Source organism: Squalius cephalus (genome assembly GCF_949319135.1).
Source record: "Squalius cephalus genome assembly, chromosome: 6".
Taxonomy (NCBI): domain Eukaryota; kingdom Metazoa; phylum Chordata; class Actinopteri; order Cypriniformes; family Leuciscidae; genus Squalius; species Squalius cephalus.
Genome location: NC_137127.1, coordinates 3,405,040 through 3,433,003, shown reverse-complemented (window position 1 = coordinate 3,433,003; position 27,964 = coordinate 3,405,040). Strand labels below are relative to the sequence as shown.

The 27,964-nt window shown below is 39.9% G+C and overlaps 2 protein-coding genes and 2 long non-coding RNA genes across 7 annotated transcripts in view; all 4 read left to right on the top strand.

Annotated features, from left to right (window-relative positions):
• LOC307160070 (uncharacterized protein) overlaps window positions 1-27,964 on the top strand; it is a 719,517-nt gene that overhangs the window by 446,672 nt on the left and 244,881 nt on the right. The window lies entirely within an intron of this gene.
• LOC307160083 (NACHT, LRR and PYD domains-containing protein 3-like) lies at window positions 4-26,906 on the top strand. Of its 4 annotated transcripts, none has more exons than XM_079873908.1 (9): window positions 4-462; window positions 1,643-1,768; window positions 12,716-12,820; window positions 19,220-19,324; window positions 22,727-22,831; window positions 23,002-23,118; window positions 24,300-24,378; window positions 25,050-25,245; window positions 25,337-26,906. In XM_079873908.1, exons 2-9 carry the CDS (start codon window positions 1,710-1,712, stop codon window positions 26,200-26,202), a joined length of 1,632 nt encoding a protein of 543 aa, XP_079730034.1. In that variant the 5' UTR covers window positions 4-462; window positions 1,643-1,709; the 3' UTR covers window positions 26,203-26,906. The 4 variants fall into 4 exon arrangements, with proteins under 4 accessions (XP_079730034.1, XP_079730036.1, XP_079730035.1 ...); XM_079873910.1 differs by having other exon boundaries at window positions 18-462; window positions 25,143-25,245; window positions 25,337-26,900; XM_079873909.1 differs by having other exon boundaries at window positions 23-462; window positions 23,005-23,118.
• Window positions 3,303-5,570, top strand: LOC307160099. The gene is made up of 4 exons (XR_013821497.1): window positions 3,303-3,539; window positions 3,624-3,720; window positions 3,806-3,877; window positions 4,175-5,570. It is a non-coding gene; the product is annotated as an uncharacterized lncRNA (long non-coding RNA).
• LOC307160101 lies at window positions 8,682-9,461 on the top strand. The gene is made up of 4 exons (XR_013821498.1): window positions 8,682-8,739; window positions 8,832-8,928; window positions 9,014-9,085; window positions 9,383-9,461. It is a non-coding gene; the product is annotated as an uncharacterized lncRNA (long non-coding RNA).

Sequence of the window (27,964 nt, the reverse complement as noted above, 5' to 3'; positions counted from 1 at the left end):
TGCGCACTTCGTTTTTAGAAACGAAACCGAAAGTGTTAAACGAAAGAAAACCACTTTTGAATAAGAAATTATTTAAGACTATAAAACTCGTGAAAACTCGCGAATTACAACAAGCGTATCAGTGAGAACACTCGTTTAAACAGACTAAATGTTAAAAATTAATAAATGTAATGAAAAAAATTGCGTTGCATTTACAATCCTGTGAAAACAGGGGGTACCTCCACTAACTGTGCTCCCGGCGCCATCCTCCATCATCATCACATTTCTCAGCGCGAGCGTTGCTTCATGCTTCAGCAAAAGGAGGATATCACATTGACCAGTTAATCGTTAACAAAGTTTATAAACAGCCGAGAAATCTCTTCCACCTGATACTGGACTTTGCTTTGGACTCGTACCATGTGACAAGCGAACACTGTGAAGGACAGAAAAGAAATCTAAGTCTAAATTCTCTTCAGACTTCAAGTAAGTTTTAGCTTTCTTATTATATTATTTAGTTATTTTGGGAAATATAGTATTGATTTTATACTGTTTATCACCATAATTTAAATTTCGAAGTTAAAGAAGTCCTGTTTTATCCCGGAAGTATTATAGGCCTGCTACTCCAAACAGACGCAGATCCTGCTAGAAATGAACTTAGACGAATAAATATTTTGAAGACGATGAAAGTTAACATATGAAGTTTATTCGAAAGGGTTATTTTAAACGAATAATACGTTTCAGAAGGGTTTTCCTTTTTCTTTTCGGGCGGTTGCTTTGTGATAATGCGAAATCGAAAGTATTTTAAAATAGACCTTCAGAGATAAGACAGATAAACCTCAAAGTGAATGTGCGTTTATGTCAAATATATTTAATAGTAATAATAATCTGCTCAATATAATATTTTGTAATATTCACACAGATATTAATTATGTTCGATGTATATACATTTTTTCTCAATGTGCACATTCATTTAGGAGCATTTTAAAAATAATAAAATAGATTGTGAACTTGGGGCAATGATCAAATAAAAAATGAAAAGAAAAATTATAATTTGGTAAAGAAATAAACAGTTTTGGAAATAAATGAGTGTAAAAATTGCTCATCTGCAATATGTCTCTAAGACGTTTCCTGTCAGATGTGAAAATAGACATTTAATAATAATTTTTAAGATTAAGCAGTTTACGATTTAGAATGTGTAAAAACTGTATTTATCAGATGTGTCCACATTAAGCGTTCTTTAACAGGCATCTTAGAGACATACCTGTGCAATCTGGGTTAGACGTGTTGTGAGAAGTTTTAAGCCAGCAATGATAGCAACGCTTCCCTCTGACTTATTAATAAAGATGCTTTGCTACTGAATGGCTACATTATTACTCTCTAATGCTTATAATATATATATATATATATATATATATATATATATATATATATATATATATATATATATATATAATAGAGCTAGCTGTGCATGAAACAATTTGAATGCACTCTGCTTTATGTCATGTGGTTCTTTGCCTCCATGTTGTGCTTCAAACTTGTTTAATTTACAGCTGGTCATGGATTATCCCTTAATTAATGATCTGAAGTATTAAAACGCCATTTTGTTGCACTACAAGGCAGTATATTTGTTTGTAACATCTCATTAACATATTGTCATCTCCAGGTCATGTTGAGCTGACTGTTTTACAAACCAGTGCTGATCTGTTTGCATTGGTTGATTAACTGCAGTAATGTCGGAGGAGCGAGGAAAGGACTCTCTCTCTAAGATGAGTCTCTCAGAGAAACAGAGGTAAGACTGCAGCTGTTTTCACACTATTGTTGTTCGCAAAACTTTAGTTTAGAACTTCCTAAAGTTTTACACAATTTACTAATTCTAGAACAAACAGCTTGTTTCCATCCAATCGAATCTCTGTGGAGTGAAAAAAAAAAAACTTTTGGCAAATCAAATGTTAAACACAGCAAAAGATTACTAGTGTGTTTAAGGTTAATGTCTGCGGTTAAGATAGAAATAATAATTCATATAGTTTTCGTTAAACTGTACCTAAAACTGTTAAACTGTATAATTACCATTTGGAACATCAAATGTCTTGTTCTGCTCTTTGTCATTAGTGAAAGATTAGACTCTGTGACCGTTCAAAAGGTCGTGATCACTCTCTTAATCTTAATTATTAGCAAGTAAGTAAAGATTTTTATCTGAAGCCGGGCTGAATGAATAAACACTGTTATTGCACTCCTGACATTAAATCAGACCCTCAGTCAACATAGTAAAAACAAGAAATAGTATTGATGTTCAGAATGGAAAAAACAAATCTTAACTCATTAAGTTTTGCTGTAACTTCTGCTGGTCGTGTCATCATTACATTTCTTTGGTTTTGGATATGCATCATTAAATTGATCCTCATAATTACACATTTGAAGCATTATGAAAAACTGTAATTTTCACCATTCTCTCCACTAAAGCTGAAATACATAGTATTACACATGGCAGGTACACTTACACCAAAACTATCACTATACTAAAACTGTTATAATTTAAACAAGAACTGTCACATTTTCATAATCCCGTTATAACTTCATAAATATCCCGGTTTGATGTCGTGCAGTGGGGTATCAGCTGCCTTTCCTTGAGCTGCTTTTATCTAAACATAAATGTTAGATAGAAAAGAAGACATTTCTTTACAACATGTGATTTTCACACAACTCAGTTGATAGCACTCATTGTTTAACCCCTTCCATTCCCAGAAATGGGGTCTTCCAAACAATATCCAAAGCAAACATTTTTTTTTTTTTTTTTTTTCAAAACAAAAGTTACCATCGTGCCTTGCCAGTTTAAATTTGATGAACGCACACGCCTAAACGCAATGCACAGACAGCAGCTGTCACAGCGCGTGCACTAAACAAAATTCTCTTATTGCATTTAAAGTGTCAAAAACACAAGGTTCTTTGTGTATCAGTGTATTCTAGATCCCTGCATTGCTGTAGTTCTTAAAGGGGTGATAGAATGCAAAAGTTTACCTTGGCATAGTTGAATAACAGCAGCTCAGTGGGTAAGATGGCCATACACAGAATCTCAAAATCTTTTGTCACCTCCTTAAAGGGATGGTTCGGAGTAAAATCAACCTAGGGTCCTTTATAGAGCCCTGCGCGGGACTGTTTTCTTCATCCCGCTCCCGCCCGCGCCCGCCGAATTTCTGACCATTACCGCCCGCTCCCGCAACGTATGTGTTACACTCCCGCCCGCTCCCGCAATATGTATGTCCACTCCCGCCCGCACCCGCAAAGCTCTGAGAATTTATTCCCGCACAATAATAGAGATGCATTTGTAGCCTGTGGATTTGGGGTGCTCTCTTTTCCCTCTCTTCTCCCTCTTTCTCCGCCTCTCGCTCACTTTCACTCTTTCCCGTACTGCTACGTCACCTAATGTGGGTGGGAGAGGTTGGCAATTAAGCGCAGGCAGGTGTATAGGCACCTGGGGTCCTCATGCCGGTAGCCATTCATTGTAGCTAGCTACTGACGCGTTGGAGTGCAGCAGTGTTCCTGGGTGCTGTTCGTTGTGCAAGGTATGTCCAAACTATCTGTTGTTGTATGACTATAATGGTTATTTGGGTTCAGTGCACTAAGGGAGGTTTTCTTGATGGGCTAAGGTGTTACCGAGCGATCGCCAACGGCGCTACTGTTTTGTGTGTGTGCATGCGTTTCCAAAACACGTTGGGAATGTCTAAAGTGACAAGCGTAGAGAAGGTACCTTTTTATTCTATCTGTTTTAGCGTATCTCTGTTGGTTTATTACGTTAATTGTAATGAGGCTCCGTTGTTATGTTCGCCAGCGTCCAGTGACCCTGGTGAATGCGTGAAGCACGGAACACTGTCTACTCACCCAATCGCTAGCTTGCAAAAAGGTATGTTATGGCTTTAATTATAATGTGTTTGGTAAAAAGCAAAACTTGTAACAAAGTTGTGTGCTTCATGGTCTTTGCTGAAAGAAGTAATGGTAGAGGGTTTTTCTTGCAGTAAATCTACCGGCTTACGTCTGGTTAGGATCTAACAGTATTTAATTTATGGGTCTTGTGTTTGCCGTGTGTGTGCGTGCATTTAGTAGCTATATGTAAATAGACTGACTGATTATAACTCTTAGGCGCACAGAGCACTCAACTGGGTCTCTTGTTTCTTTTTTGTTTGTTTGTTTGTTTTTATAGAGGCTACAGCAATCAGATTGTTGGCTGCTGTTCTCTTGAATGTGTTTGAATGTGTATGTATGTGCAGGTGCTGCTTCTTAGACACTTTTTCGTTTGGTTTATTGATTTATTGTATATTTCTTTTTTTTTTTCTTTTTTTTTTTACCACTAGCCGGCGGGCTGTAAGAGATGTGTGTGTTAGTGTACTGATTGTGGCCACCGGCTAGCGGTTTCTTCTTTTTTGCTTGTCTTCCCCCCCCTTCCCTATTAATAGCCTAATGTGGATTGGGCCCATAGGATAGATTAGCTCTACCGGGCTCTACCGGGCTCTAGTCTGGTTTCCTTAGAGTGTTTCACCCATTTGGAACCGATGTGTGCAGTGTAATGCTGTGAAGTGTGCATCTGGTGTAATAGCTCAACTAGCAATGTTGCTGTGGTGTGTAAGCTGAGTTTTTAGTGTTTGTTCTACTCTAAAGTGGTGTGCCTTAGCTCATGTGTGGTATCGAAACCTAGGCCTGTTTAAGCTTACATTCTGGTGGCTCACTCTACTATGGCTTATCCCTGTTAAATGATGAATTTGTGTGTTATTTATTGACTATCTAAAGCGACTCATTTTTAACTAAGATAAAATAAACATTGTATCTTTTTACTTTTTGCTAAACCAAGCCTGTGCGTGTTTCTTTATAAAAGAGTCCCCTTGCTCTCACCAGTCTTGTCCAAGGGGTGGCGTAGTCAGCACTGCCATCGCCCCACCAGGGGGCAACAATTGGCGTAGTCGGCAGGGTAGCATTTGTGTCGCTAGGTTAGTTTATTCAAGCAGCACCTGTGTGTGTGTGTGTCTGAGAGAGAGAGTACGCAAGTGTGTATAGAGAACAGCAGCTGGCAACAAAATGAGTGACGGAGAGGAGTCCGCGGTGGAGTTACAGCAGCTGCGACGACGTTTGGAGCAGCTCCAGGCTGAAAATGAGAGACTTTCGGGGGGAGGGATAGCGGGCAATGCTAGTAGCAGTACTACTAGTACCCAGTGTTCGACGGGAGCAAGCGCTCTTTATACCTCGAGAGCGGCGATGCCCGAAGTTTTCTGGCTCTGCAACTGCAGGGTCTTTGTCTGTTGAAGAATGGATTGAAGAGGCAAAAAGTTGTATTCGGGCAACGCATATCTCTAATTTTGACAAGGCCCTGTTTTTGTTTGATCACTTAGAGGGTGAAGCCCGAAATGAGATTAAGTACCGTCCTATAGTCACACGTGAAAACCCTGAGTCGATAATTGAAGTCTTAAGGGAAGTATATAGGTGTGCTAAATCATATGTGTACTGGCAACAGCGTTTCTTTAACAGAAAGCAAAAGGACAATGAAACTTTGTTTGAGTTCTCTCATGCTTTAATGGAAATGTTGAATAAAGTAAAACAGTCAAATGAAGGTGCCATTAGAAACCCTGATATTGTTTTGCGAGACCAGTTCTGTGAAAATGTCTGTGATCCTATGTTACGCAGGGAACTCAAGCGACTGGTACGAGCAGATAGTGGGTTGACTCTGCTAGCCGTACGGAAAGAAGCTATAAGGTGGGTGCAGGAGGGTCAGTCCAACCGAGACCGTAGTTACCGTGCTCCAGGTGCAAGCAGTGAAGCTCAGGTTGTGTCGCAATGTGTTACAGCCCTCCAGTCATCGGAATTCATTGAATTAAAAGATTTGGTCCTTAAGCAACAAGCTCAGTTAGACATGCTCGTGAGGCAGTTAGGACACCATAGTGGTAGATCACAGCCCCCTCCACCACACCGGGGTGGGCGATACAAACGTGCCCCCAATGGTCAGCCCATTTGTCTACGGTGCGATCAGCCAGGCCATATAGCCCGCTACTGCCAGGAAGTTCCCCCCACCCACAATAGTAGGTTAGCTTCACGTTTGCCCCCTGATATCCCCCCTAACCAAGCACCGGGCCCAGACAACCGCCCTAGTCAATCGGGAAACTAGCAATTCCCAGTGTGCAGAGCCACACACTGGGAAGGGACGTGTCTGGCTCAATTTATCCTCAATCATATGATAAGTTAGTTAAAACTTGCCCTGTATTGTCTGTTTCTATGGGAGACGTAACAGTTCCCTGTTTGATTGACACTGGGTCAATGGTGACCACCATCACGAGAGTTTCTTTCGAGAGCATTTTCATCATCTACAAAAGAAGGATTGTAGATGGCTTGGGCTTAAGGCCGCTAATGGTTTAGATATCCCCTATATTGGTTACCTAGAGTTGGATGTGGGGGTACTGGGGCAATGCATTCAGGGGAGGGGAATTTTAATTGTTAAAAACCCAGAGAATAGCACTCTTAAAGACCGTAAGCTTGTAACACCCGGGATACTGGGAATGAATGTAATTGGGGAATGCTATCAGGTCCTTTTTAAACAACATGGGTCACAGCTCTTTCATTCCCTCCCTGTGAAATCGGCGGCACCGGCAGCCCGACGTGCGTTGAGACACTGCGAACAGATCAAGGCCATTGTAAATGCACAGAAGTCGTTCAAAGTGAAAGTCCATGGGAAAAGGGCAGTCTGTCTGGAGGCAGGAGCCATAACCATGGTCCCGGTTACATGCCCCCAGCTTGAGTCCGCAGAGTTTTTGCTGGAGCCCTTGGACTTTGACGAGGAGCAGTTGCCCGAAGTCCTACTAGTGTCCCCTACCCTAGTGCCAGCTAGAAAGGGTTTTCTATTCATCTTATTTTCGAACGCGGAAGTAAACATGGGTCCAGTATCCGGTTTTTGTGCGGGACTTCCGTTTCCTCGCTTCCCTGGGCTAACTAACGATATCAATCGCAAAGGATTATGCAGAATTGACAGAAAAATGTTACACATAACGTAACAGATGAATACAACAAAGATCTAAAGCCCCGCCTCACCCAGTTCGGGTACCGGACCTGGTTGAAAACACTCATGCATCTAGCTGGCAGAGTGCCAACTTCGCCAGCGCCTTCAGCACCGCCCTAAACACGGCCGAGCCAGCGCTGGACTAATATATCTATGGAGGTATTTTTGTCATGTCAAATGTATTAATAATGCCATCAGAATGCAACCAAAGCACAGGACAGCAATAAGTAGATGGCTATAAATAATTGTAAATCATACAAAATAAACGCCATGATGACTAGATTTTATACAGGGGTTACTATGATTTTGTTTCTCCTAGAGTTTTTATTGAGACTTTATAGCCCAGCCACTTTTCTGGTATCGGGTGGTCTTCTGTAGGTCTTGTGTTCACGAAATGAAAAGAACAAACATACGGTCGTTTCGGTGGTTTCTTCAAATGTAAAGCTTTTAACCACAGGCGAAGGGTGCGGTAAAGTAGGTTTTATGTTGGACATTCGTTAGACATTCGCCAAGCAAATTAAGGGACTGTCTCAAAACTGCACACACACACACACACACACACACACACACACACACACACACACACACACACACACAAATAAGCATTCCAAGGTGCGAAACCACGCAAAGCATACTAATAAAATGTAAAGATGTGAATTAAGTGGACAACCTATTTTGCGTCAATACTGCCGATGTTGTCTTTGCTGCTATATATTTATGTTTAACATAGGCCTTCCACAACTCTCTCCCCATATGTCGAATATATCACCAATGAGGCTTATCATATGTCACCAAGCAGCAGCAGCGCCGCGTCAGACACGTTTCTGGTGTGCAGAGATATAGAAAACCCCACGCAACAGAAACGCCAAGTAAATCTTTCTTTTGTACCAGTTATTATGACAACCTCTAACTGCACAAACAATCCCGGTCTTCCTTGAAGCCATAACGATGAGTTAGTTGTTATGAATACTTGTTTGATTAACCGCTACGGTGAGCTCGCCAGTGACCGGAAGTGCCTGACCGGAAGTCTCGCACAAAATACCGTCAACTGGCTGCGTCCGTATTTCCGTTAAAAATAAGGTGAATATGCACCCGTGGTGAATGTGGGTAACACAAAGGTATGGTTGCCCCCACGCCGCCCTATTGGCACTGTACAAGTTGTGGCAGCAGCTGTAGCAGGAACAGCTGCCTCTATATCAGTTGACCCTTCATGGGAACAGTGTCAAGCTTATGTCTCCACCCAGGAGGTAGTTGAGTGCTGCAGTGTCCCTGAGTTCATGGCGCCAGACTTTCCGGAGTTGACCCAGCAACAAGCTGCTGAGGCAAGGGCCCTCCTTGTCCAGTATAGCAACATCTTTTCCCAAGGGGAGGGAGACCTAGGATGCACGTCCTTAATCAGCCATGAGATTCCCCTGTTGGACAATGCTCCTGTTCGACAGCCATATCGTAGAATTCCACCCTCCTAGTATGAAACTGTAAAAGCGCACATCCGACAGCTGTTAGATAGTAAAGTCATCAGAGAAAGTAGCAGTCCATATTCTTCTCCTATAGTCTTGGTGACTAAGAAGGATGGCTGGGCTACATCACCTAATGTGGGTGGGAGAGGTTGGCAATTAAGCGCAGGCAGGTGTATAGGCACCTGGGGTCCTCATGCCGATAGCCATTCATTGTAGCTAGCTACTGACGCGTTGGAGTGCAGCAGTGTTCCTGGGTGCTGTTCGTTGTGCAAGGTATGTCCAAACTATCTGTTGTTGTATGACTATAATGGTTATTTGGGTTCAGTGCACTAAGGGAGGTTTTAATGTTTTCTTGATGGGCTAAGGTGTTACCGAGCGATCGCCAACGGCGCTACTGTTTTGTGTGTGTGCATGCGTTTCCAAAACACGTTGGGAATGTCTAAAGTGACAAGCGTAGAGAAGGTACCTTTTTATTCTATCTGTTTTAGCGTATCTCTGTTGGTTTATTACGTTAATTGTAATGAGGCTCCGTTGTTATGTTCGCCAGCGTCCAGTGACCCTGGTGAATGCGTGAAGCACGGAACACTGTCTACTCACCCAATCGCTAGCTTGCAAAAAGGTATGTTATGGCTTTAATTATAATGTGTTTGGTAAAAAGCAAAACTTGTAACAAAGTTATGTGCTTCATGGTCTTTGCTGAAAGAAGTAATGGTAGAGGGTTTTTCTTGCAGTAAATCTACCGGCTTACGTCTGGTTAGGATCTAACAGTATTTAATTTATGGGTCTTGTGTTTGCCGTGTGTGCGCGTGCATTTAGTAGCTATATGTAAATAGACTGACTGATTATAACTCTTAGGCGCACAGAGCACTCAACTGGGTCTCTTGTTTCTTTTTTGTTTGTTTGTTTGTTTTTATAGAGGCTACAGCAATCAGATTGTTGGCTGCTGTTCTCTTGAATGTGTTTGAATGTGTATGTATGTGCAGGTGCTGCTTCTTAGACACTTTTTCGTTTGGTTTATTGATTTATTGTATTTTTCTTTTTTTCCCTTTTTTTTTTTACCACTAGCCGGCGGGCTGTAAGAGATGTGTGTGTTAGTGTACTGATTGTGGCCACCGGCTAGCGGTTTCTTCTTTTTGCTTGTCTTCCCCCCCCTTCCCTATTAATAGCCTAATGTGGATTGGGCCCATAGGATAGATTAGCCTACCGGGCTCTAGTCTGGTTTCCTTAGAGTGTTTCACCCATTTGGAACCGATGTGTGCAGTGTAATGCTGTGAAGTGTGCATCTGGTGTAATAGCTCAACTAGCAATGTTGCTGTGGTGTGTAAGCTGAGTTTGTAGTGTTTGTTCTACTCTAAAGTGGTGTGCCTTAGCTCACGTGTGGTATCGAAACCTAGGCCTGTTTAAGCTTACATTCTGGTGGCTCACTCTACTATGGCTTATCCCTGTTAAATGATGAATTTGTGTGTTATTTATTGACTATCTAAAGCGACTAATTTTTAACTAAGATAAAATAAACATTGTATCTTTTTACTTTGCTAAACCAAGCCTGTGCGTGTTTCTTTATAAAAGAGTCCCCTTGCTCTCACCAGTCTTGTCCAAGGGGTGGCGTAGTCAGCACTGCCATCGCCCCACCAGGGGGCAACACATTGATTTTGTGTCTTCTTCCGTCCCGCAGGAAAAAACACGTATTTGTATTGCTATTATTAAAGAGATTCATGGGGTTGTTTCGTTTCTGTTCTCTGGCGCGTGCAATGATGACAGTGAATAGTGATGATTCTCTCTGAACAATCAGCAGTCTGCCGTGTTTTCACGTCACATTTTAGTATCGCCTCAGCTCGCCCAGAACCTCGCCGGAGGTGGTACGAAAAAAAGCACCTGGAAGCAGATACAGTTACAACTTTTACACAGTGGAAAACCAAACAAAGGCGAGTCGAGTCGAGTCGAGCCGAGCCGAGGCGAGGCGAGCTGGTACTGTGTAGTGGAAAAGCGCCATTATTGACATCTCCATCATGTTGCTAGGCTACCTCCCGATCCCGCAGTGTTTTTTTTTAGCCGCCCATTCCCGCCCGCAGCAAAGTTTAAACCGCCTGCTCCCGCGAGATTTGCGTTGGGTCCCGTGGGACCCGGCGGGACTCAATCTCAATGCAGCCCTCTAGTCCTCTAGTCCTCTACACCATGACCTCGAGCCAAACACCAGAAGCCTGCCTTCATTAATAATTCGTTACACAGAACTTTATCATATTAAATATTAACCAAAACTGATTCACACCTTCACAAAATCCAAACATTCAGTGTAAGAGTAAAAAAATGTCATAACATTATTTATAATACATTTATTTGATTCACAGCTTATTTAGTGTTTTGACCTCGACAACCCAACTGCATTTACCGCAAACAGTCAGAGGTGGGTAAAGTATCCAAAAACTGTACTTAAGTACTTAAAGAAATATTTACTCAAAGTAAAAGTAATCATTTTAATAGTTACTTGAGTAAGAGTAAAAAGTATCCAATGAAAAAACTACTCAAGTAGCTAGTTACTTCGGATCACATATATATATATATATATATATATATATAACATGATATTATTTTGATATTTTTAATTTAAATGACTATTATTATCATAATTAGATAGGCTATCTTTGCAACAAAAACAGAAGAGACAAGCATTATTTCTGCCATCTGTAGCCCGAAAATCATGGCCTGTCCTTTGGTTTGTATAATAGTAACTTACACAATTAAATTTGGATTATTAGACAATGTCGAAATAAAGTGACTCTGCAGAGTTTTGCATTCACATTACTGCACACACATTACCACGGGATGGCGGGTGTTCATTTCATAAACTGTGGACAATGGTTGCTTAGTTAATGTATAAATTGATGTATGTGTCCAAAAAACATGTCATACTTTGTAGTAGTGCTATCATGGCGTAATAATCTGTTTGGTTGTAAAATGTATTACCTGAATGAAATGAAATCGAATGTATCGTCCTGTGGAATCATTCTTTCACAGATAGCTTATGAAGATGTTCAACTAATAAAGATCTTCATCGCTGGCAAAAATATGATGCATTTGCAGATTTGCTTTCACTGACTAAACTGTAATTCCACGGCCATTTCATCCAACGTGCTTGATGTCCTTAAATCTTCCTGTTACGACTCCGAGTCGAGTGTGAATTGAATGCGCTTCAGACGATTCAGTGCAGGAAACTGATCAGATCATTCAAACTGATTCCTGAACCAATTTAGACCGATCTGCCAACTTGTTTGATGAAATCTGAAGGTCTGAGTGTCGCTTCCGGAAAAAGGGGCTTCAAAACTCGCGCCCCCGGGTTTTTCCTTTTTCCTGGTAATGGAGCCAGCAAGAAAGAGGAAATCCTCCCCTGTCTGGGCTCAACAGAAGCATCAGTATCCTCATGTATACCAGCTGGCACTGGCATTTTTATGTTGCTCTGCATCCTCTGTTCCTTGTGAAAGGATCTTTTCCAAGGCTGGAGAGATTTTGTCCGAGATGAGGAATCGTCTAAACCCCAACACACTTGAAATAATTCTGTTTCTCAATAAAAATCTATTGTAATCCTTCCTTCACCCACCCCAAACTGCAGTGTTGCTTCTCTATATCCCCAGTCCAATAAGCACAACACTACACTAAAACTAGTAACAGTTCACTGCACAATAACCCCCAGAAACAATTTTTACCACCCCAGACTATTCTGTTGCAGTTTACTTTACACTGGTTCAGAATTAATTTGTCTGCTGTTTCTTTGCGCAGTAGCTAGGTGTCACTAGTGAGCAATGCTGAATGAAGCTTCGAGTAATGAACTTTTGGCTGAAGCAATGAGCTGCGAGGTCTCAGTGGTTCAGGAAGCCTCATTTTGCCATCACTAGTTTTAACCATTCATTAAATGGAATTGGTTCAAAGGAGTCATTAGTTCGCGAATCGGACATGTCATTAGCGGACTTGTACCCTTCGTGTGATTATCCTGGCAGATTAGGACATCGCACAAGATTTGTGTCAACACAGAAAACATTTCTTCACTGGATTGGTTTTTTTTTTTTTTTTTTTGTTTATTGAAAGTGTTTTGGTCATGGTGCATTGGAACCTAGGTTGATTTTACTCCGAACCATCCCTTTAGTTTAAAAAAGCAGTAGCTATGTAAGCTAACAGAACTGTATAGCAGATGTAGATATCAGTTACAGTGGGACCTCCTGCAATAAATCGATTCTGTTTGCTCTATGTGAATTAGGGAAAGATCCGGCTCACCTGAGTCCAGCTCAGTGTCTATGAGGAGTGACCATTCAAAAGATGGTCGACTGCCAAGCTTCAGTGACAAAACAACAACTACCAAAAGGTATTTCTTGTGTTCTTGTTGGTCACATATTTACTGTGTTAGAAAGTATTTCAGTGAGTATCATGAAACTTTATTTACATTAAAACCTTTTTCTGAAATGATCAGTGTTGGATAGAGGTAATCTGCTGCTTTGATAATTGTTTGACCAAATTATAAAGACATCTGTGAATCTTTTAGTTTCCATGTGATTTGTTGTTTTGTGTGATTTAGTTACAAAGGACAAAAGACAGCACAGTAAATATTGGTGCATGGTGAGAAAGCAGTGAATGAATCAAGATGGCGCACGGTTGGTTGGGCTCCGTGCTCCTCTTGCTTTTGCCTTTTAAAACTTGCAATTTCATGCACTCTGATAGACTTTCTACTGACACCAAGATTAATAAGCAGCAAATACGTGAATATACCAATAAACCTGAAGCCATAAGTAAGAAGGATAAACAACATCAACAAATTAAATGTTGCCGTGGAGCAAACAAACAGTGTCAGCGTTCAGACCTTCCGTTCACCTGTTTGGTGTGGCTTCTTCTGCTGCTAATACTTGGATCACTTGTCCTAAGGATTCCGCAAAACGAGCCTGACAGTCTACTGTGCCACACGCCATACCTGAACAACGTTGGATATGGCCGTTTCACCATCTACTATTCCCTCTTGAAGTTTGGAAACGCACGCGTAATAGGCTTGCGCACCAAAGTGGAGCTCGGTGGCAGGAAGAAAGATAGTGGGCGCGCTATAATGTATCTCTCCTTTCTGGTCCTGCTGGCGGGAGACATCCAGCTTAATCCCGGCCCAGATGCTGACTGTGCGCCGCGGGTCCATGCTGCCGGCGTGGGGCCGGGCCCCGGTGCGGAAGCAGAGCGGGGAGCGGTAGGCTGGATTGGCGTGCGGGCGGGAGCCTCCGCGACGGAGTTAGTGCGTCATCTGCGGCGGCCGGCGGACCTGGAGGTGGTTGGCGGATTTCCAGCAGGAGACAGCTGTGGGTGCTCTGTGCGGACGACTGTTCGGGTGCCGGCACTGGAGGACCCGGAGGCAGTGGCGGCGCCGTGTGCCCACGTCGACCAGGCTGTGGCGGGGGGTTGCGCCCGCGGATGGCCCGGCAGACTGCTGGAGCGACCTGGCCCAGAGTTGCGCCCTTCTTTCTGCGGATTCTTCTGTCAACGAGGCGGAGGAGGCCATACTGGACACGGATTTAAAATCATTATGTGTGCAAGGATCCAGAGGCGCTCCTAACCGTAAGACTGATTTTACTAAGAAGAGTAACGTCAATACAACCCATAAAGTTAAGTATAAACGAACAAACAGAGACACTATTGATAATATAAAAACTTTGCAGTCACAAGCAATAATAAAGCAGAGACAATATTTATTTTTTCAGACAGTAAATCATGCGAAAATAATCTGGGATCCTACAGTAAAGCCTAAGGGTATTTTGGGAGGGCATTTAAATATTAGAAGCCTGTACCCAAAATGTGATGAAATTAGAATTTTGCTAATTGGTTCCAATCTTGATTATTTGTGCATAGGTGAAACATGGATACATGATAAAATTCCCACCTCAATGATAGATGTGCCTGGATATAAGTGCTATAGAAAGGACAGGGTTACTGGTAGAGGAGGAGGAGTTCTGGTTTACATTAAAGACTCCTTTAAGACCAAGGAAGTTCAATTAGATGAATCTTTATCAATTGAAAGTCTATGTGTAAATGTGGTTCTATCCCCACGCATGATGTTTAATATCCTTGTAGTGTATAATCCAGCATCTAGCTGCCTACAAACTTTTTATCAAAATTTGGAAAAAATTCTTAAATCTTTTAAACCGAACAGTGAGGTGCTTATTTATGGAGATACTAATGTTAATTGGTTAAATAAATCTAGTAGGAAACAACTCAAAGAACTAACATCAAAATATGACTTTCATCAATTTGTAAATGGACCCACTCGCTTGACAAAACCATCACAGACAGCAATAGATTTAGCTTTCTCAAATAAGCCGGAAAGAGTCTTAAAAACATAAAATCTGTTGTGTGGCTTATCAGATCATAACATGATATTAATTTCCAGAAAACTCTCAAAGAAACGTCTAAATGAATATAAATATGACAGAAAGGCAACCAAGTTAATAATCCCCCGCAAAGATGTTATTAAATTTGAGAATGAGTTAGCAAACACTAATTGGGATGAAGTCTCACAACATAGTCAAGTGAACGAGTGTTGTGATATATTTACTTCTACAATGAGTAACATTTTAAATAAGTTCTTAAAACAATGTAAAAGGCCACAAAGAAAAGTACAGCTTCCATGGGTAAGTGATGCAGTACGACAGTTAATAAAAAAAAGAGATTTTGCTTTAAAAACCTATCTTAAAACCAAATGACACAGATCTGGTGTTATTTAAAGGTTTATGAAATCAAGTAGTAAAAGAATTGCGCAACTTAAAAGCAAACTATTATATGAAAATTCTAACTGAAGCTAAAGGAAATTGTAAAGCAATGTGGAAACAAATTAACAGTCTAATTAAACCTAATGCAAATATAAATAATTCATATGAACTAAAATGTGAAGAAAAAAAACATATCGGATCCTGTCCAAGTTGCTAATGCTTTTAATCAATTTTTTATTAAATCAGTACAAGATCTTGCTTCTAATTTTTTAGATGATGAGCTCAATAGTGGCAACTTAAACATATTGTCATCAGCAAATGAAAATTCCTTTAAAATTAGAGAAGTGGATCAGGCAGTGGTATTGAAAGCTATTTCAGACCTGAATACTAATTTATCCAAAGACAACTACAACATAGATGCAACACAATATTTAGAAACACATCAGTATATACACCCTCAACAGTATGGTTTCAGACAGAACCATTCTACTGAATCAGCCATCTGCGCATTATTGGAAAATGTTGTGCAGCCGCTTGATAGAGGAAACATCGTGGGTGTGGTATTCCTGGACTTAAAGAGGGCATTCGATACAGTAAACCATAGCCGTCTTATCTCAAAACTGTCATCGTACAATATGTCACACCAGGCATTATTATGGTTCGAGTCATACTTACAGGGCCGAGAACAATGTGTAGTTATTGATCATGTAAAATCTGCCCCATGTAATATTAAGACTGGAATCCCTCAGGGAACCATACTGGGGCCTGTTCTCTTCAGCCTGTATGTGAACGAGCTGCCTGAAGTTTGTCCTGAGGTAGGCCTTCAGATGTATGCCGATGACACTGTGGTTTATGTGTCCGGCAAAAGCCCTATTGTTATCGGCAGTACACTGACCAAAAGTCTTGAGAAAGTGTCTAATTGGCTAAATAAATCATGTTTAACACTTAATTAGAGGAAACTAAATCAATGTGTTTTTCTATGAAAAGAACGAAAATAATAAATGACCTTAACGTTAAAATTAATGGTGAGCTCATCGATCAGGTAGAACAAGAAAAATATTTAGGAGTGATTTTAGATTCTCAGCTAAATTTTAAAAGTCATATTAAAAATATATCAAGAAAAATGAAGGCCAGTATGAACTGTTTCAGATTGATTAGGAGCAGTCTAACATTTGAATGTGCTCATGTCTTTCTGAATACTATGATCATGTCCCACTTGTCGTACTGCACCACTGTTTGGTCCCAGACTAGCCAAACTACCCTAAAGCCTGTTGAGAGGCTTTATAACCGTGCCTTAAAATTTTTAGATAAAAAGCCCCTTCGATTCCATCACTGTTACATTTTAAGTAAACATACATTTTTAAATTTTGTTAATTTTGTTAATCTTAGACACATAAAGTTGTTTTTTAAATGTTTGACTGGACTTGCACCTGAGCCACTTTGTAAATTTGTGAACAGGCTGGAAACCTCCAGATCAACAAGAGCGGCTACATGTGGAGACTGTAAAGTTCCATTTTGTAAAACATCTTTTGCCCAAAATGTTTTTTCTGTGAAAGGAGCCAATCTGTGGAACTGTCTTCCGGCAAATATAAAGACTTTAACTAAACTGTCCACCTTTAAAAAACTAACAAAAGCCTGGTTCATACAGCAGCAGCAGTGTGATCATGCCATATGAGATGTGTAGCTGGGTGTATATGAGGTGTGCATCTGTGTGAGTTCCAGTGAATGTGTTTATTTATTATACTTATCTTTATTGGTGCTAACTGGTTTCTGGACATTTCATTGTATTCGCTGTAATTTTTTTTTTTTTATTATTTTTATTATCTTGACTGTAAAAAGCTCTTCTAGATGAAAAGTGATATTTTGGAAGATATTTCGTTCCTGCAGTTAATGTTGTCGCAAAGGCAAATTTAGGCAAAGGACACAGCGGACTGATGAAACTATTCACTATAGTTGAAATATAAGCTATAGTGTGAAACTAATATTCACACGATTTCTAAAGAGGGATTACATCCAGATCCTGATAATGTAGTTGCTGTCGTGCACGCACCTGCTCCCCATGACACGGCCTCACTGCGCTCATTCCTGGGCCTTACATCTTGGTATAGTAAATATCTACCTGATTACGCAACAGTGGTTGAACATGAACTTTCTCTGGACTGATAAGGCTGATCAAAGTTTTACCACCCTGAAGACACTCTTATCAAAGATCCCATTCTAGCTCTATTCGATCCCCGATTGCCAACTTGTGTGAGTACTGATGCTTCTGATTACGGTTCGGGAGGAGTCCTTTCTCAGCTACACGCTGATGGTACTGAGCGCATACTGGCATTTGCCCCCTGAACTCTTTCGTCAGCTGAAAGAAAGTACTCGACTGGGGAGAGGGAAGCTTGTGTGTGGAGTATTGAAAAATGGAGGACGTATCTCTGGGGTAGACATTTCGTTCTGCGCACTGACCACCAAGCCCTTACAACGCTTCTTTCATCAAAAGGCACAGGTAGAGCTGGCATGCGAATTGCTAGGTGGTCAGCCCGTCTGTTATACTATTCCTATGATGTTGCATTCCACCCTGGGAGATACAACACAACAGCAGACTGTCACTCTCGACTCCCCTTACCTGAGACGAGTGAACCAACAGATGAACCAGAAATGGTCGCCACTGTTTCTCACTTACTTGCTTTGTCAGTCTCAGAGTTTTCTTCTGCATCAGAGAGCTGCCTCCAGTTAGCCTAACTTCGTGCACAGATCAAGAATGGCTGGCCTAAAAACAAGAAGTCAGTGAAACAAGAGCTAGAACCTTACTTTCACATCAGACATGAGCTTTCTGTGGAGGATCTGCTAATTGTGTGGGGGATCACTGCCTATTAGTTCCATTGTCTCTGCGTACAAGACTAGTGAATTAAACTCACGAAGGACACCATGGCAATGAACGGACAAAACAAAGACTTCGCGAGCTCTACTGGTGGCCGAAATGGGCAGAAGAGCAGAAACTCTGAATGCCTCATGTTTGAAATGTCAGCTGAACGACAAAAAGACCTGCACCTGCACCGGCTCCTCTCGTACCTGTGGAACTACCTAACGGGTTCTAGAAGAAGTGTGAGAGTTCTTAAACAACCAGCTTGGTTGAAGGACTTTGTGTTAGAGAAATAAATAGATGCAATGGTGCTGAAATAGTCCATGATTCAAATCCAGTCAATTGTTGTTTTGGTTGTTTACTTGGATTAGTTTTAATGTTATTAAGGCACTCCTTAAAGAAAGTGCTAGGAGTTAAAATACACCATTTGTTTTGCTAATATAACTTTTTTTATATAAAGAGGTAAATTGTTTCTTAAAGTAATTCTTTAATTCTATAATACTTAGTGTATGGAATATAGAGTATGGTATTATATTGTAATGTTCGAAGACAATACCCTAACCAAAATGCTTCAAAGAAAAGGGGAAATGTTGTGTCTGCAGAGTTATTGTATAGACACTAGATGACAGTGGAAGGAAGGAAAAGAAAAGAGTAGAAAAGAGAAGAAAGAAATACACACTTGTGTCTGTGCTTGCTTCATTATTTTATTACAAGATGTACAAACCTCACAATACATATACATATTTTTTATATGGTTGTATTAAACAGTACATAATTTACAAATATGTAAAGAAGTCTTCTGTTCCGTTTCAGATGTATACATTATTATTTGTTTCTTCACTTGGTCTTATTTAATTATTCTTCTGTTCTCGTGTCATATATGTATGTTTATTTATATGTATGTATGTACCAAAAGCTCCTGTAAAACCACAACAGATTCCTTGTGTGTTTGCGCACACTTGGCAAATAAAAGCTCATTCTGATTCTGATTTATACACTGAAAATGACTCTGAAGTTTATTATCAATGTTGTGGATTTATTTTTGTTTATAAAAACTTAACTTAAAAAAGCAGTAGCTATGTAAGCTAACAGAACTGTATAGCAGATGTAGATATCAGTTACAGTGGAACCTCCTGCAATAAATCGATTCTGTTTGCTCTTTGTGTATTAGGGAAAGATCCGGCTCACCTGAGTCCAGCTTAGTGTCTATGAGGAGTGACCATTCAAAAGATGGTCGACTGCCAAGCTTCAGTGAGAAAACAACAACTACCAAAAGGTATTTCTTGTGTTTCTTGTTGGTCACATATTTACTGTGTTAGAAAGTATTTCAGTGAGTATCATGAAACTTTATTTACATTAAAACCTTTTTCTGAAATGATCAGTGTTGGATAGAGGTAATCTGCTGGTTTGATAATTGTTTGACCAAATTATAAAGACATCTGTGAATCTTTTAGTTTTCATGTGATTTGTTGTTTTGTGTGATTTAGTTACAAAGGACAAAAGACCGCAGTAAATATTGGTGCACAGTGGGAAAGTTTAAAGGTTCAAAAGGGAATAAACAGTGATATTTTAGAAGATATTTTGTTCCTGCAGTTAATGTTGTCGCCGAGAGACACAAATTTAGGCAAAGGACACAGCGGACTGATGAAACTATTAATCAGTTCCTGGCTACTTTACGGGAGCTTTCGGTTGCATGTGATTTCGGAGAAATGGAAGAACAAATGTTACGCGAGCAGCTCGTGGAGCGAGCAGCTAATTCATACGTTCAGGACAGACTTTTGCTCGAACCAGACCTCACGCTGAATAAAGCTGTCTCAATAGTTGTGCAAATGAAGACCGCATTAAAGAACTCAGAGATTCTTTCAGGTACTTCACAAGTACGGGCCATACAGAGTCACCGGAATGTAAAACAAAGGGACAGAAAGACAATACCTTCCCCTTCGCCAGATCGGTCAGTTGCCAACGCGAGACAGCGGTGTTTATGTTACCATTGCGGACCCAACAACCATCTGGCTAAAATACCTTCATGTCCAGCCATCAAAGCAGTATGCAATTCATGTGGAAAAATTGGGCACTTTGCCAAAGTTTGCCGATCATCACAGAAACAGGTGCATGAGATTGTTATACCAGAGCTCACTGTATTATACATGAATGATCCTAAGACAGTGAGAGACAAAATTCTCTGTTCAGTGCAAATTAAAAAAATTATGGACATTGTCAACCAGTGCAGTTAATTGTGGACACGAGCTCATCAGTATCAATACTACCCGAGAGCATTTGCCCTAAACATTTTGCTTCATGCACCCTCAATCCAGCAACTGTAAAGTTAGTTTCTTATTCCAAAGAGATTATTCCAGTGCTGGGCTGTTTTTCTGCAGACGTCTTCCATGATGGTAGTACAGCAGCGGGCACGTTCTACATAGTAAAGTCAGGCTCACCTTTTGAGATTCACGTCGATACTGTGATTACAAATGAGAATTCTGAAATACTGCCAGTTCATATTGTAGGATGCGCAAGTGGATTCATACACAAAGTGAAAGAAGGTTTCGTTCCTGTTCAGCAAAAATTGAGAAGACTGACATTGTCAGTTAGGCAAGCGGTTTCAGATGACCTGAAAAACCTGTTGGAGCATGACATAATTGAATGGGTGGATGCATCTCCATGGGTCTGCCCAATTGTAGTGATACAAAAAAGGAGGTGGAATTCGCATGTGCGTTGTTTTAAGGGAGCCTAATAAGGCTATAGTTGTAGATAGCCACCCCTTTACCCATATAGAGGAACTGTTGGCAGAACTGCATGGAGCGACAGTGTTCTCTCAACCATAGACCTGGACTTAATATATCACCAGGTTCCATTGCACCCTGAAAGTCGAGATTTAAAGGCATTTATTACCCAGGATAAGCTGTTCCGTTGTAAACGTGTCCTGTATGGACTGGCTTTGGCTGCGCATGCTTTCCAGAAGAGGATGACGGCTATACTGCACGGATTGCCAGGTGTTCAAGCCTACTTGGATGACCTAATTGTTTACGTCGACACAGAGGACATCCATGACACTCACATAAAAGTTTTACTTCACTGTCTGAACAAGGCTGGTCTGAAACTAAATGCATGAATGTAAATTTGAGCTGCAAACCTTGAAATTTTTGGGGCACACGATTTCTAAAGAGGGATTACATCCATACCCCGATAATGTAGCTGCTGTCATACACGCACCTGCTCCCCATGACACGGCCTCACTGCGCTCATTCCTGGCCCTTATGTCTTGGTATAGTAAATTTCTACCTGATTACGCAAACGTGGTTGAACCCCTGCGTGAAGTTTTGAGTACCTCCACTGACATGAACTTTCTCTGGACTGATTAGGCTGATCAAAGTTTTACCACCCTGAAGACACTCTTATCAAAGAGCCCCATTCTAGCTCTATTTGATCCCCGATTGCCAACTTACGTGAGTACTGATGCTTCTGATTACGGTTCGGGAGGAGTCCTTTCTCAGCTACACGCTGATGGTACTGAGCGCATACTGGCATTTGCCTCCTGAACTCTTTTGTCAGCTGAAAGAAAGTACTCGACTGAGGAGAGGGAAGCACTGGCTTGTGTGTGGAGTATTGAAAAATGGAGGACGTATCACTGACGCACTGACCACCAAGCCCTTACAACGCTTCTTTCATCAAAAGGCACAGGTAGAGCTGGCATGCGAATTGCTAGTGGTCAGCCCGTCTGTTATGCTATTCCTGTGATGTTGCTTTCCGCCCTGGGAGATACAACACAACAGCAGACTGTCTCTCTTGACTCCCCTTACCTGAGACGAGTGAACCAACAGATGAACCAGAAATGGTCGCCGCTGTTTCTCTCTTACTTGCTTTGTCAGTCTCAGAGTTCTCTTGTGCATCGGAGAGCTGCCAACAGTTAGCCCAACTTCGTAAAATGAAATAGTCCATGATTCAAATCCGGTCAGTTGTTGTTTTGGTTGTGTACTTGGATTAGTTTTAACGTTATTAAGACCTTAAAGAATGTGCTAGGAATTAATAAACCATTTGTTTTGCTAATATAACTTGTTTTATATAAAGAGGTAAATTGTTTCTTAAAGTTATTCTTTAAAGAAAAAGGGAAAATGTTGTGTCTGCAGAATTATTGTGTAGTCACTAGATGACAGTGGAAGGAAGGAAAAGAAAACAGAAGAAAGAAATACACACTTGTGTCTGTGCTTACTTTATTTTATTACAAGATGTACAAACATCACAATACATATACATTTTTTTTTATGGTTGTATATACACAGTACATAATGCACAATTCTGTATATAAATCTTCTGTTCTGTTCCAGATGTATACATTATTATTTATTTCTTCACTTGGTCTTATTTAAATGTTCTTCTGTTCTCGTGTCATATATGTATGTTTATTTATATGTATGTACCAAGAGCTCCTGTAAAACCACAACAAATTCCTTGTGTGTTTGCACACAAAATAAAAATAAAAAGCTCATTCTGATTCTGATATATACACTGAAAATGACTGAAGTTTATTATAAATGTTGTGGATTTATTTTTGTTTATAAAAACTTAACTTAAAAAAGCAGTAGCTATGTAAGCTAACATAACTGTATAGCAGATGTAGATATCAGTTACAGTGGGACCTCCTGCAATAAATCGATTCTGTTTGCTCTTTGTGTATTAGGGAAAGATCCGGCTCACCTGAGTCCAGCTCAGTGTCTATGAGGAGTGACCATTCAAAAGATGGTCGACTGCCAAGCTTCAGTGAGAAAACAACAACTACCAAAAGGTATTTCTTGTTGGTCACATATTTACTGTGTTAGAAAGTATTTCAGTGAGTATCATGAAACTTTATTTACATTAAAACCTTTTTCTGAAATGATCAGTGTTGGATAGAGGTATCTGTGACATCTGTGGATATTTTAGTTTCCATGTGATTTGTTGTTTTTTGTCATTTAGTAGCAAAGGACAAAAGACCACAGTAAATATCGGTGCAGAAATTGCACGGTGGGAAAGTCTAAAGGATCAAAAGGGAATGAACAGTGATGTTGAACTGGCATCTTTTCTTCTCAACAGGTGGGGACACAAACACAACTTTTAAATAACACAGTTCACATTTTAGTTTAATTTACAACATAAACAATTCACCATGTTAGAATTCATAATTATTGTTATTTTTTAAAGTGACCTAACTTTTAAAATGTTGTACTTTGTGCCTTTTGAAGAAAATTCAGCACCTTGCATGTGTGTTAAAATACATGAAGGGATAGTTCACCCAAAAATGAAAATTCTGTCATCATTTACTCACCCTCAAGTTACTGAACAAAAAAGATGATATTTTGAATAATGATGAAAACTAAACAGTGGTTGAGCCCCACTGACTTCCATAGTAGGGAAAAATATTATGGGAATCAATTGGGACCATGCACTTTTTAGTTATAAACACTCTTCAAAATATCTTATGTTGAGGACAACAAATAAATGTATACATGTTTAGAACAACTTAAGGGTGAGTAAATGACAGGATTTTAATTTTTGGGTGAATTATCCCTTTAAAAAGACAATATTTATTTGATTTGTCACGTGAGTTGTGTGATAATACTCTCTTTGGCTATTGGACTGTGACATTGATGTCTTCAGTCAGTTTTTACAGAGATTAATCACTAAGGATGCTTGCATATGCCTTCATGAAATAAAAAAAATACCCCATAAGAAATAAAAACAGAAAACACTGGTAACACTGATCTTGAGAATGATCTTATATTGTATACATTTGAAGCTCCTTATCAACATACTGTAGATTTGTTGTGATGAATCCAGGCAAGTTTGAAGATAGAACTCAAGTGCAGCTTTGATTATAATAACATAAGAAAACAAAACAAAAACATGACATGAATCAAGATCATGGCATGATGCTTACCGACAGCCGTTACAGTGGAACAAAACTAGACCAAGACACATGGCAAACATGAGGGCTTAAATACACACAAGACTAATGACTAGACAAGGGACACCTGTTAACAATGAAACGATGAACCAATGACAACATGACACAACAGACAAGGGAACACATGGCCAGATCACATGACTTGAACAGGGGATCACATGACAGACATGAAACAAGAACATTAAACAACCAAATTTTGACATTTGTTTGCAAAAAAATGCTGTTTCCAGTTCTAGTTTTGTCTAATGTTGCACATGCTGTATTTTATTAGATATACTATAAACAATGAGCACATTTATTTTGCTAACAGGATTCAGTATGAGAAAAAAACAGACTTTCAGAGTGACCGCTTCAAGAAGTTCAGAGAAAATCTCAACAGGGTCTTTCAGGTATGGAAAAATATGGTTTTGTATTTATTGTTCACATTTATGTTATAATAAACAAATGGGTTTTTCAACAAATGTAAAATAGTGTATTTTTATTCTAAAAAAGACCACTAACTAATGTATTTAGCATTTCAGTTGTGTACACATCCACATGTCAATCATGACTCATATATTTTCATGTTGGTAGACAAGCAGCTTCATTAAACTTGCAATTATATGTAAAAAATATTTAGCAACTCTACAATTCTGTATGATTTGTAATTTATGTATGATTTGGGGCACAGTCATATTGACATTCTGTAATTATAATATTTGCCTACCTTAATTCTGGTATGTGTGTTACATTTACTGCCTTTGTCTAAGAAGTTAACAGCATAATCCAGCAGCAGCAATGCACCTGTAAAAACTGCATATAGGCAAACACTTGTTTGTCATTTAACTAGGTACTTTCAATAATTGTACCTAAAATTATTGCATAAATAGTTTGCTCAAGCTAACTGGTGTTCTGGAGTTTTCATTTTTATTTTATATGCTATTTGTAGTTTCACATTATCACAGCTTCATTAATGCTTGTTCTTCTGATGTCTGTAATTTGTTTAACCATATGTTTCATATATGGATGTGAATTTGGTTACATTTTGTTGTTGTACCCATCTTTGTTTTTATGCTTTTAGGACCTTGAGCACAAAATTATTGTATTCATAAAGAATGAGCTGAAAAAGTTTAAGAAAATACTAAAAAAGGAGAACACCCAATACTTTGTGCAGGACTATATAGATGACATGTGTAGCATCAAAGAAGCAGCTCTTGATATCACACTGTACTTCCTAAAAAGTATGAAGCAAGATGAACTTGCAGATACTCTAAAAGGTAAGAGGCTCATGACCATCTGTCATGTTGTCACTTAAAGTCAGGAGAGAAAAGTAGGATCAAGTATTTTAATTTCTGTTTGTGTGTTTAGATGAGCTTGTCTTTATTCATCAACAACAACAACTCAAATCGAACCTGAAGAAGAAGTATCGATGTGTGTTTGAAGGAATTGCAAAGCAAGGTGACTCCATAGATCTGAATGACATCTACACAGATCTCTATATCACTCAGGGTGGCAGTGACCAGGTCAATACAGAACATGAGGTGAGACAGATTGAGATTTCCAGGCGTGCTGAATCACAAGAGATACAGATTGAATGCACAAATTTGTTTGAATCACCTGAACAAGGCAAGAAGATCAGAACTTTACTGACAAAAGGAGTTGCTGGCATCGGTAAATCCATCTCGGTGCAAAAGTTTATTCTGGATTGGGCTGAAGGAAGCAAAAATCATGATATCAGCTTCATATTTTCTCTTCCATTCAGAGAGATGAATTTAAAGGAGAAAGAAAAACAAAGCTTGATGAACCTTATTAGTCAGTTTTTCCCAGAGATAAAAAGACTGAACCTTACAAGAGAGGATAAATTCAAAGTCCTGTTCATTCTTGATGGATTGGATGAATGTCGCCTTCCTTTAAACTTTAAGGACAATGAGACGTGGCGTGATGTATCGTCACCAGCCTCTCTGGATGTTCTCCTAACGAACCTCATCAAGGGAAATCTTCTTCCTTCTGCTCTCATCTGGATCACCACCAGACCAGCGGCTGCCACTAAGATTCCTCCTGACTGTGTCGACCGCGTGACAGAGGTCAGAGGGTTCAATGACGCACAAAAGGAAGAGTACTTCAGAAAAAGATTCACTGATGAGAAAATGGCCAACAGAATCATTGATCACGTTAAACAATCAAAGAGTCTCTTCATCATGTGCCACATCCCAGTCTTCTGCTGGATTGTGTAAGGATGGACTTTTACTAAGACTGAATTCAAGAATTCTGACCTGCTATAAAACAATAAAACTCACTAATCTGAAGAAGAGATCTATGGGACAGAGAGCACAACACAACTTCTTTAATCTCGTCTCTTCCCCCCATGCTGAGTTCCTGACTCCTCACACTATCTTCTCCCCTCCAGGTCTCATTCAGTCATGCAAAACACACACACCTATTGTCTCCAGTTGTTTTGTGAGAGGTCAAAGTAAATACTTTTGGTGCGAGTGGTAAAGGAGTTTCATTCCCGCAGCAGCAGAACAGTCAGAAAAAGAAAACAATGCCTGTTCTTCTGTTGTGGGAGATGCCCCAATAAAGATTGTTGATAACATTTGCATTTATCCCCCAAACTCAGGCGTGACCACTTGGGCACGAGAAAGGGTCCAGCAAAAGCTGAATAAATATTTGGGTGCTAGATGTTTATTGTTCTTTTGTTCCACTTGGGTATTTAAAGGGGATTGGCAAACCACTCAGGGAAGCATCTGTAAACAGAACTTCCCACACTGTTGCTGTGTGTCTCTATTGCCAGGTATGCTGACTCTTTTAAACTATTTTTGATATTGCATTTTGAATTATGGTTGTATTTTATGCTGATCAGTTATGTATTGTGTATTCTGTTTAATCCTTTTTTGATGCTTAATCCTGCCTGGCAAAATAAATGTTACATCTTGATTTATTCTGGAAGTATTCTGAAATCATTATTTAAATATATTAAGGAGGCTGGTGCTACCGCAAATCTTAGTTAAGGTAGGTCAAACTAAGGCGCATGTATGAACGGAGCAGTAGGCACGTTATCATGGAGACCTTTTGATTTCTGTCTATCACTGGTTTAGCAAGTTGTATGGAAGTGGCTAAATTAAACTACACTCTCTAGTCCGAGTAAGCAGTAGGCGACCGACTTTAGAGGTATTAGCAAACCCTTCATCCTCTGACTAAAATCAGAATTAACAAGTTTGTGTCCGTGAGAAACACGAATTGGCCGACGTGATCTCTGTGCGGCATTGGGTCCATAATTAATTAATAACTGAAAGTATGGAAGGTCAAGAATAATAAAAGATCTAAATTAAATCACAATTCATCTTTTGATCAGCTGATAAGAGAGAAAATCAATAAATACAAAGAGTCACTTAAAAATTGGAGTCAGATTAAATTATTCATGGAGTCAGAATTAAAAAGGGAAATCAACTGTTTAATAAATTAAAGTGAATTTTACAGAAGCGCCCGAAAAGGCATACACGCTGCATTGCCTTCGACCAAGACACCGGACACCGTCGTTGGGCCGGTGATTGGAGCTTACAAAGTGGTGACCGCCCTCCGTGATCTCCCAGTCTCAGGCGAGTGACGTCTTTCGGCGCGACAATTCAGATCTGAACGGAGCATGAGGTTTGAGCTTCTCCTTCTCTGTCTCCAGCTACTGTGGTAAGTACATTTTTCCTGTATCTTTTAGAAAGTGTTGAGGGAAAATCTAGACGCACCTCATATAGACACATTGGTAGAACGGGTCGGAATACCCAGGATAGACCGGAACCGCAGAAAACCGGTATAAATCTAAGATTACCAGAAAAACATGGCTTATCAGGGAAATGGTAGTTCGAGCGTAGACAAGGATGTAATGGAATCTCTCGCTTTGCAACTTAAAGATCTCCTTTTCCGCTTGCGTAACAAGGGAGTAGATTTTGATTGGAATAATGAGCAAATTTTAGCCTGGTACGCTACCGAGGGGCGAAAACTAGA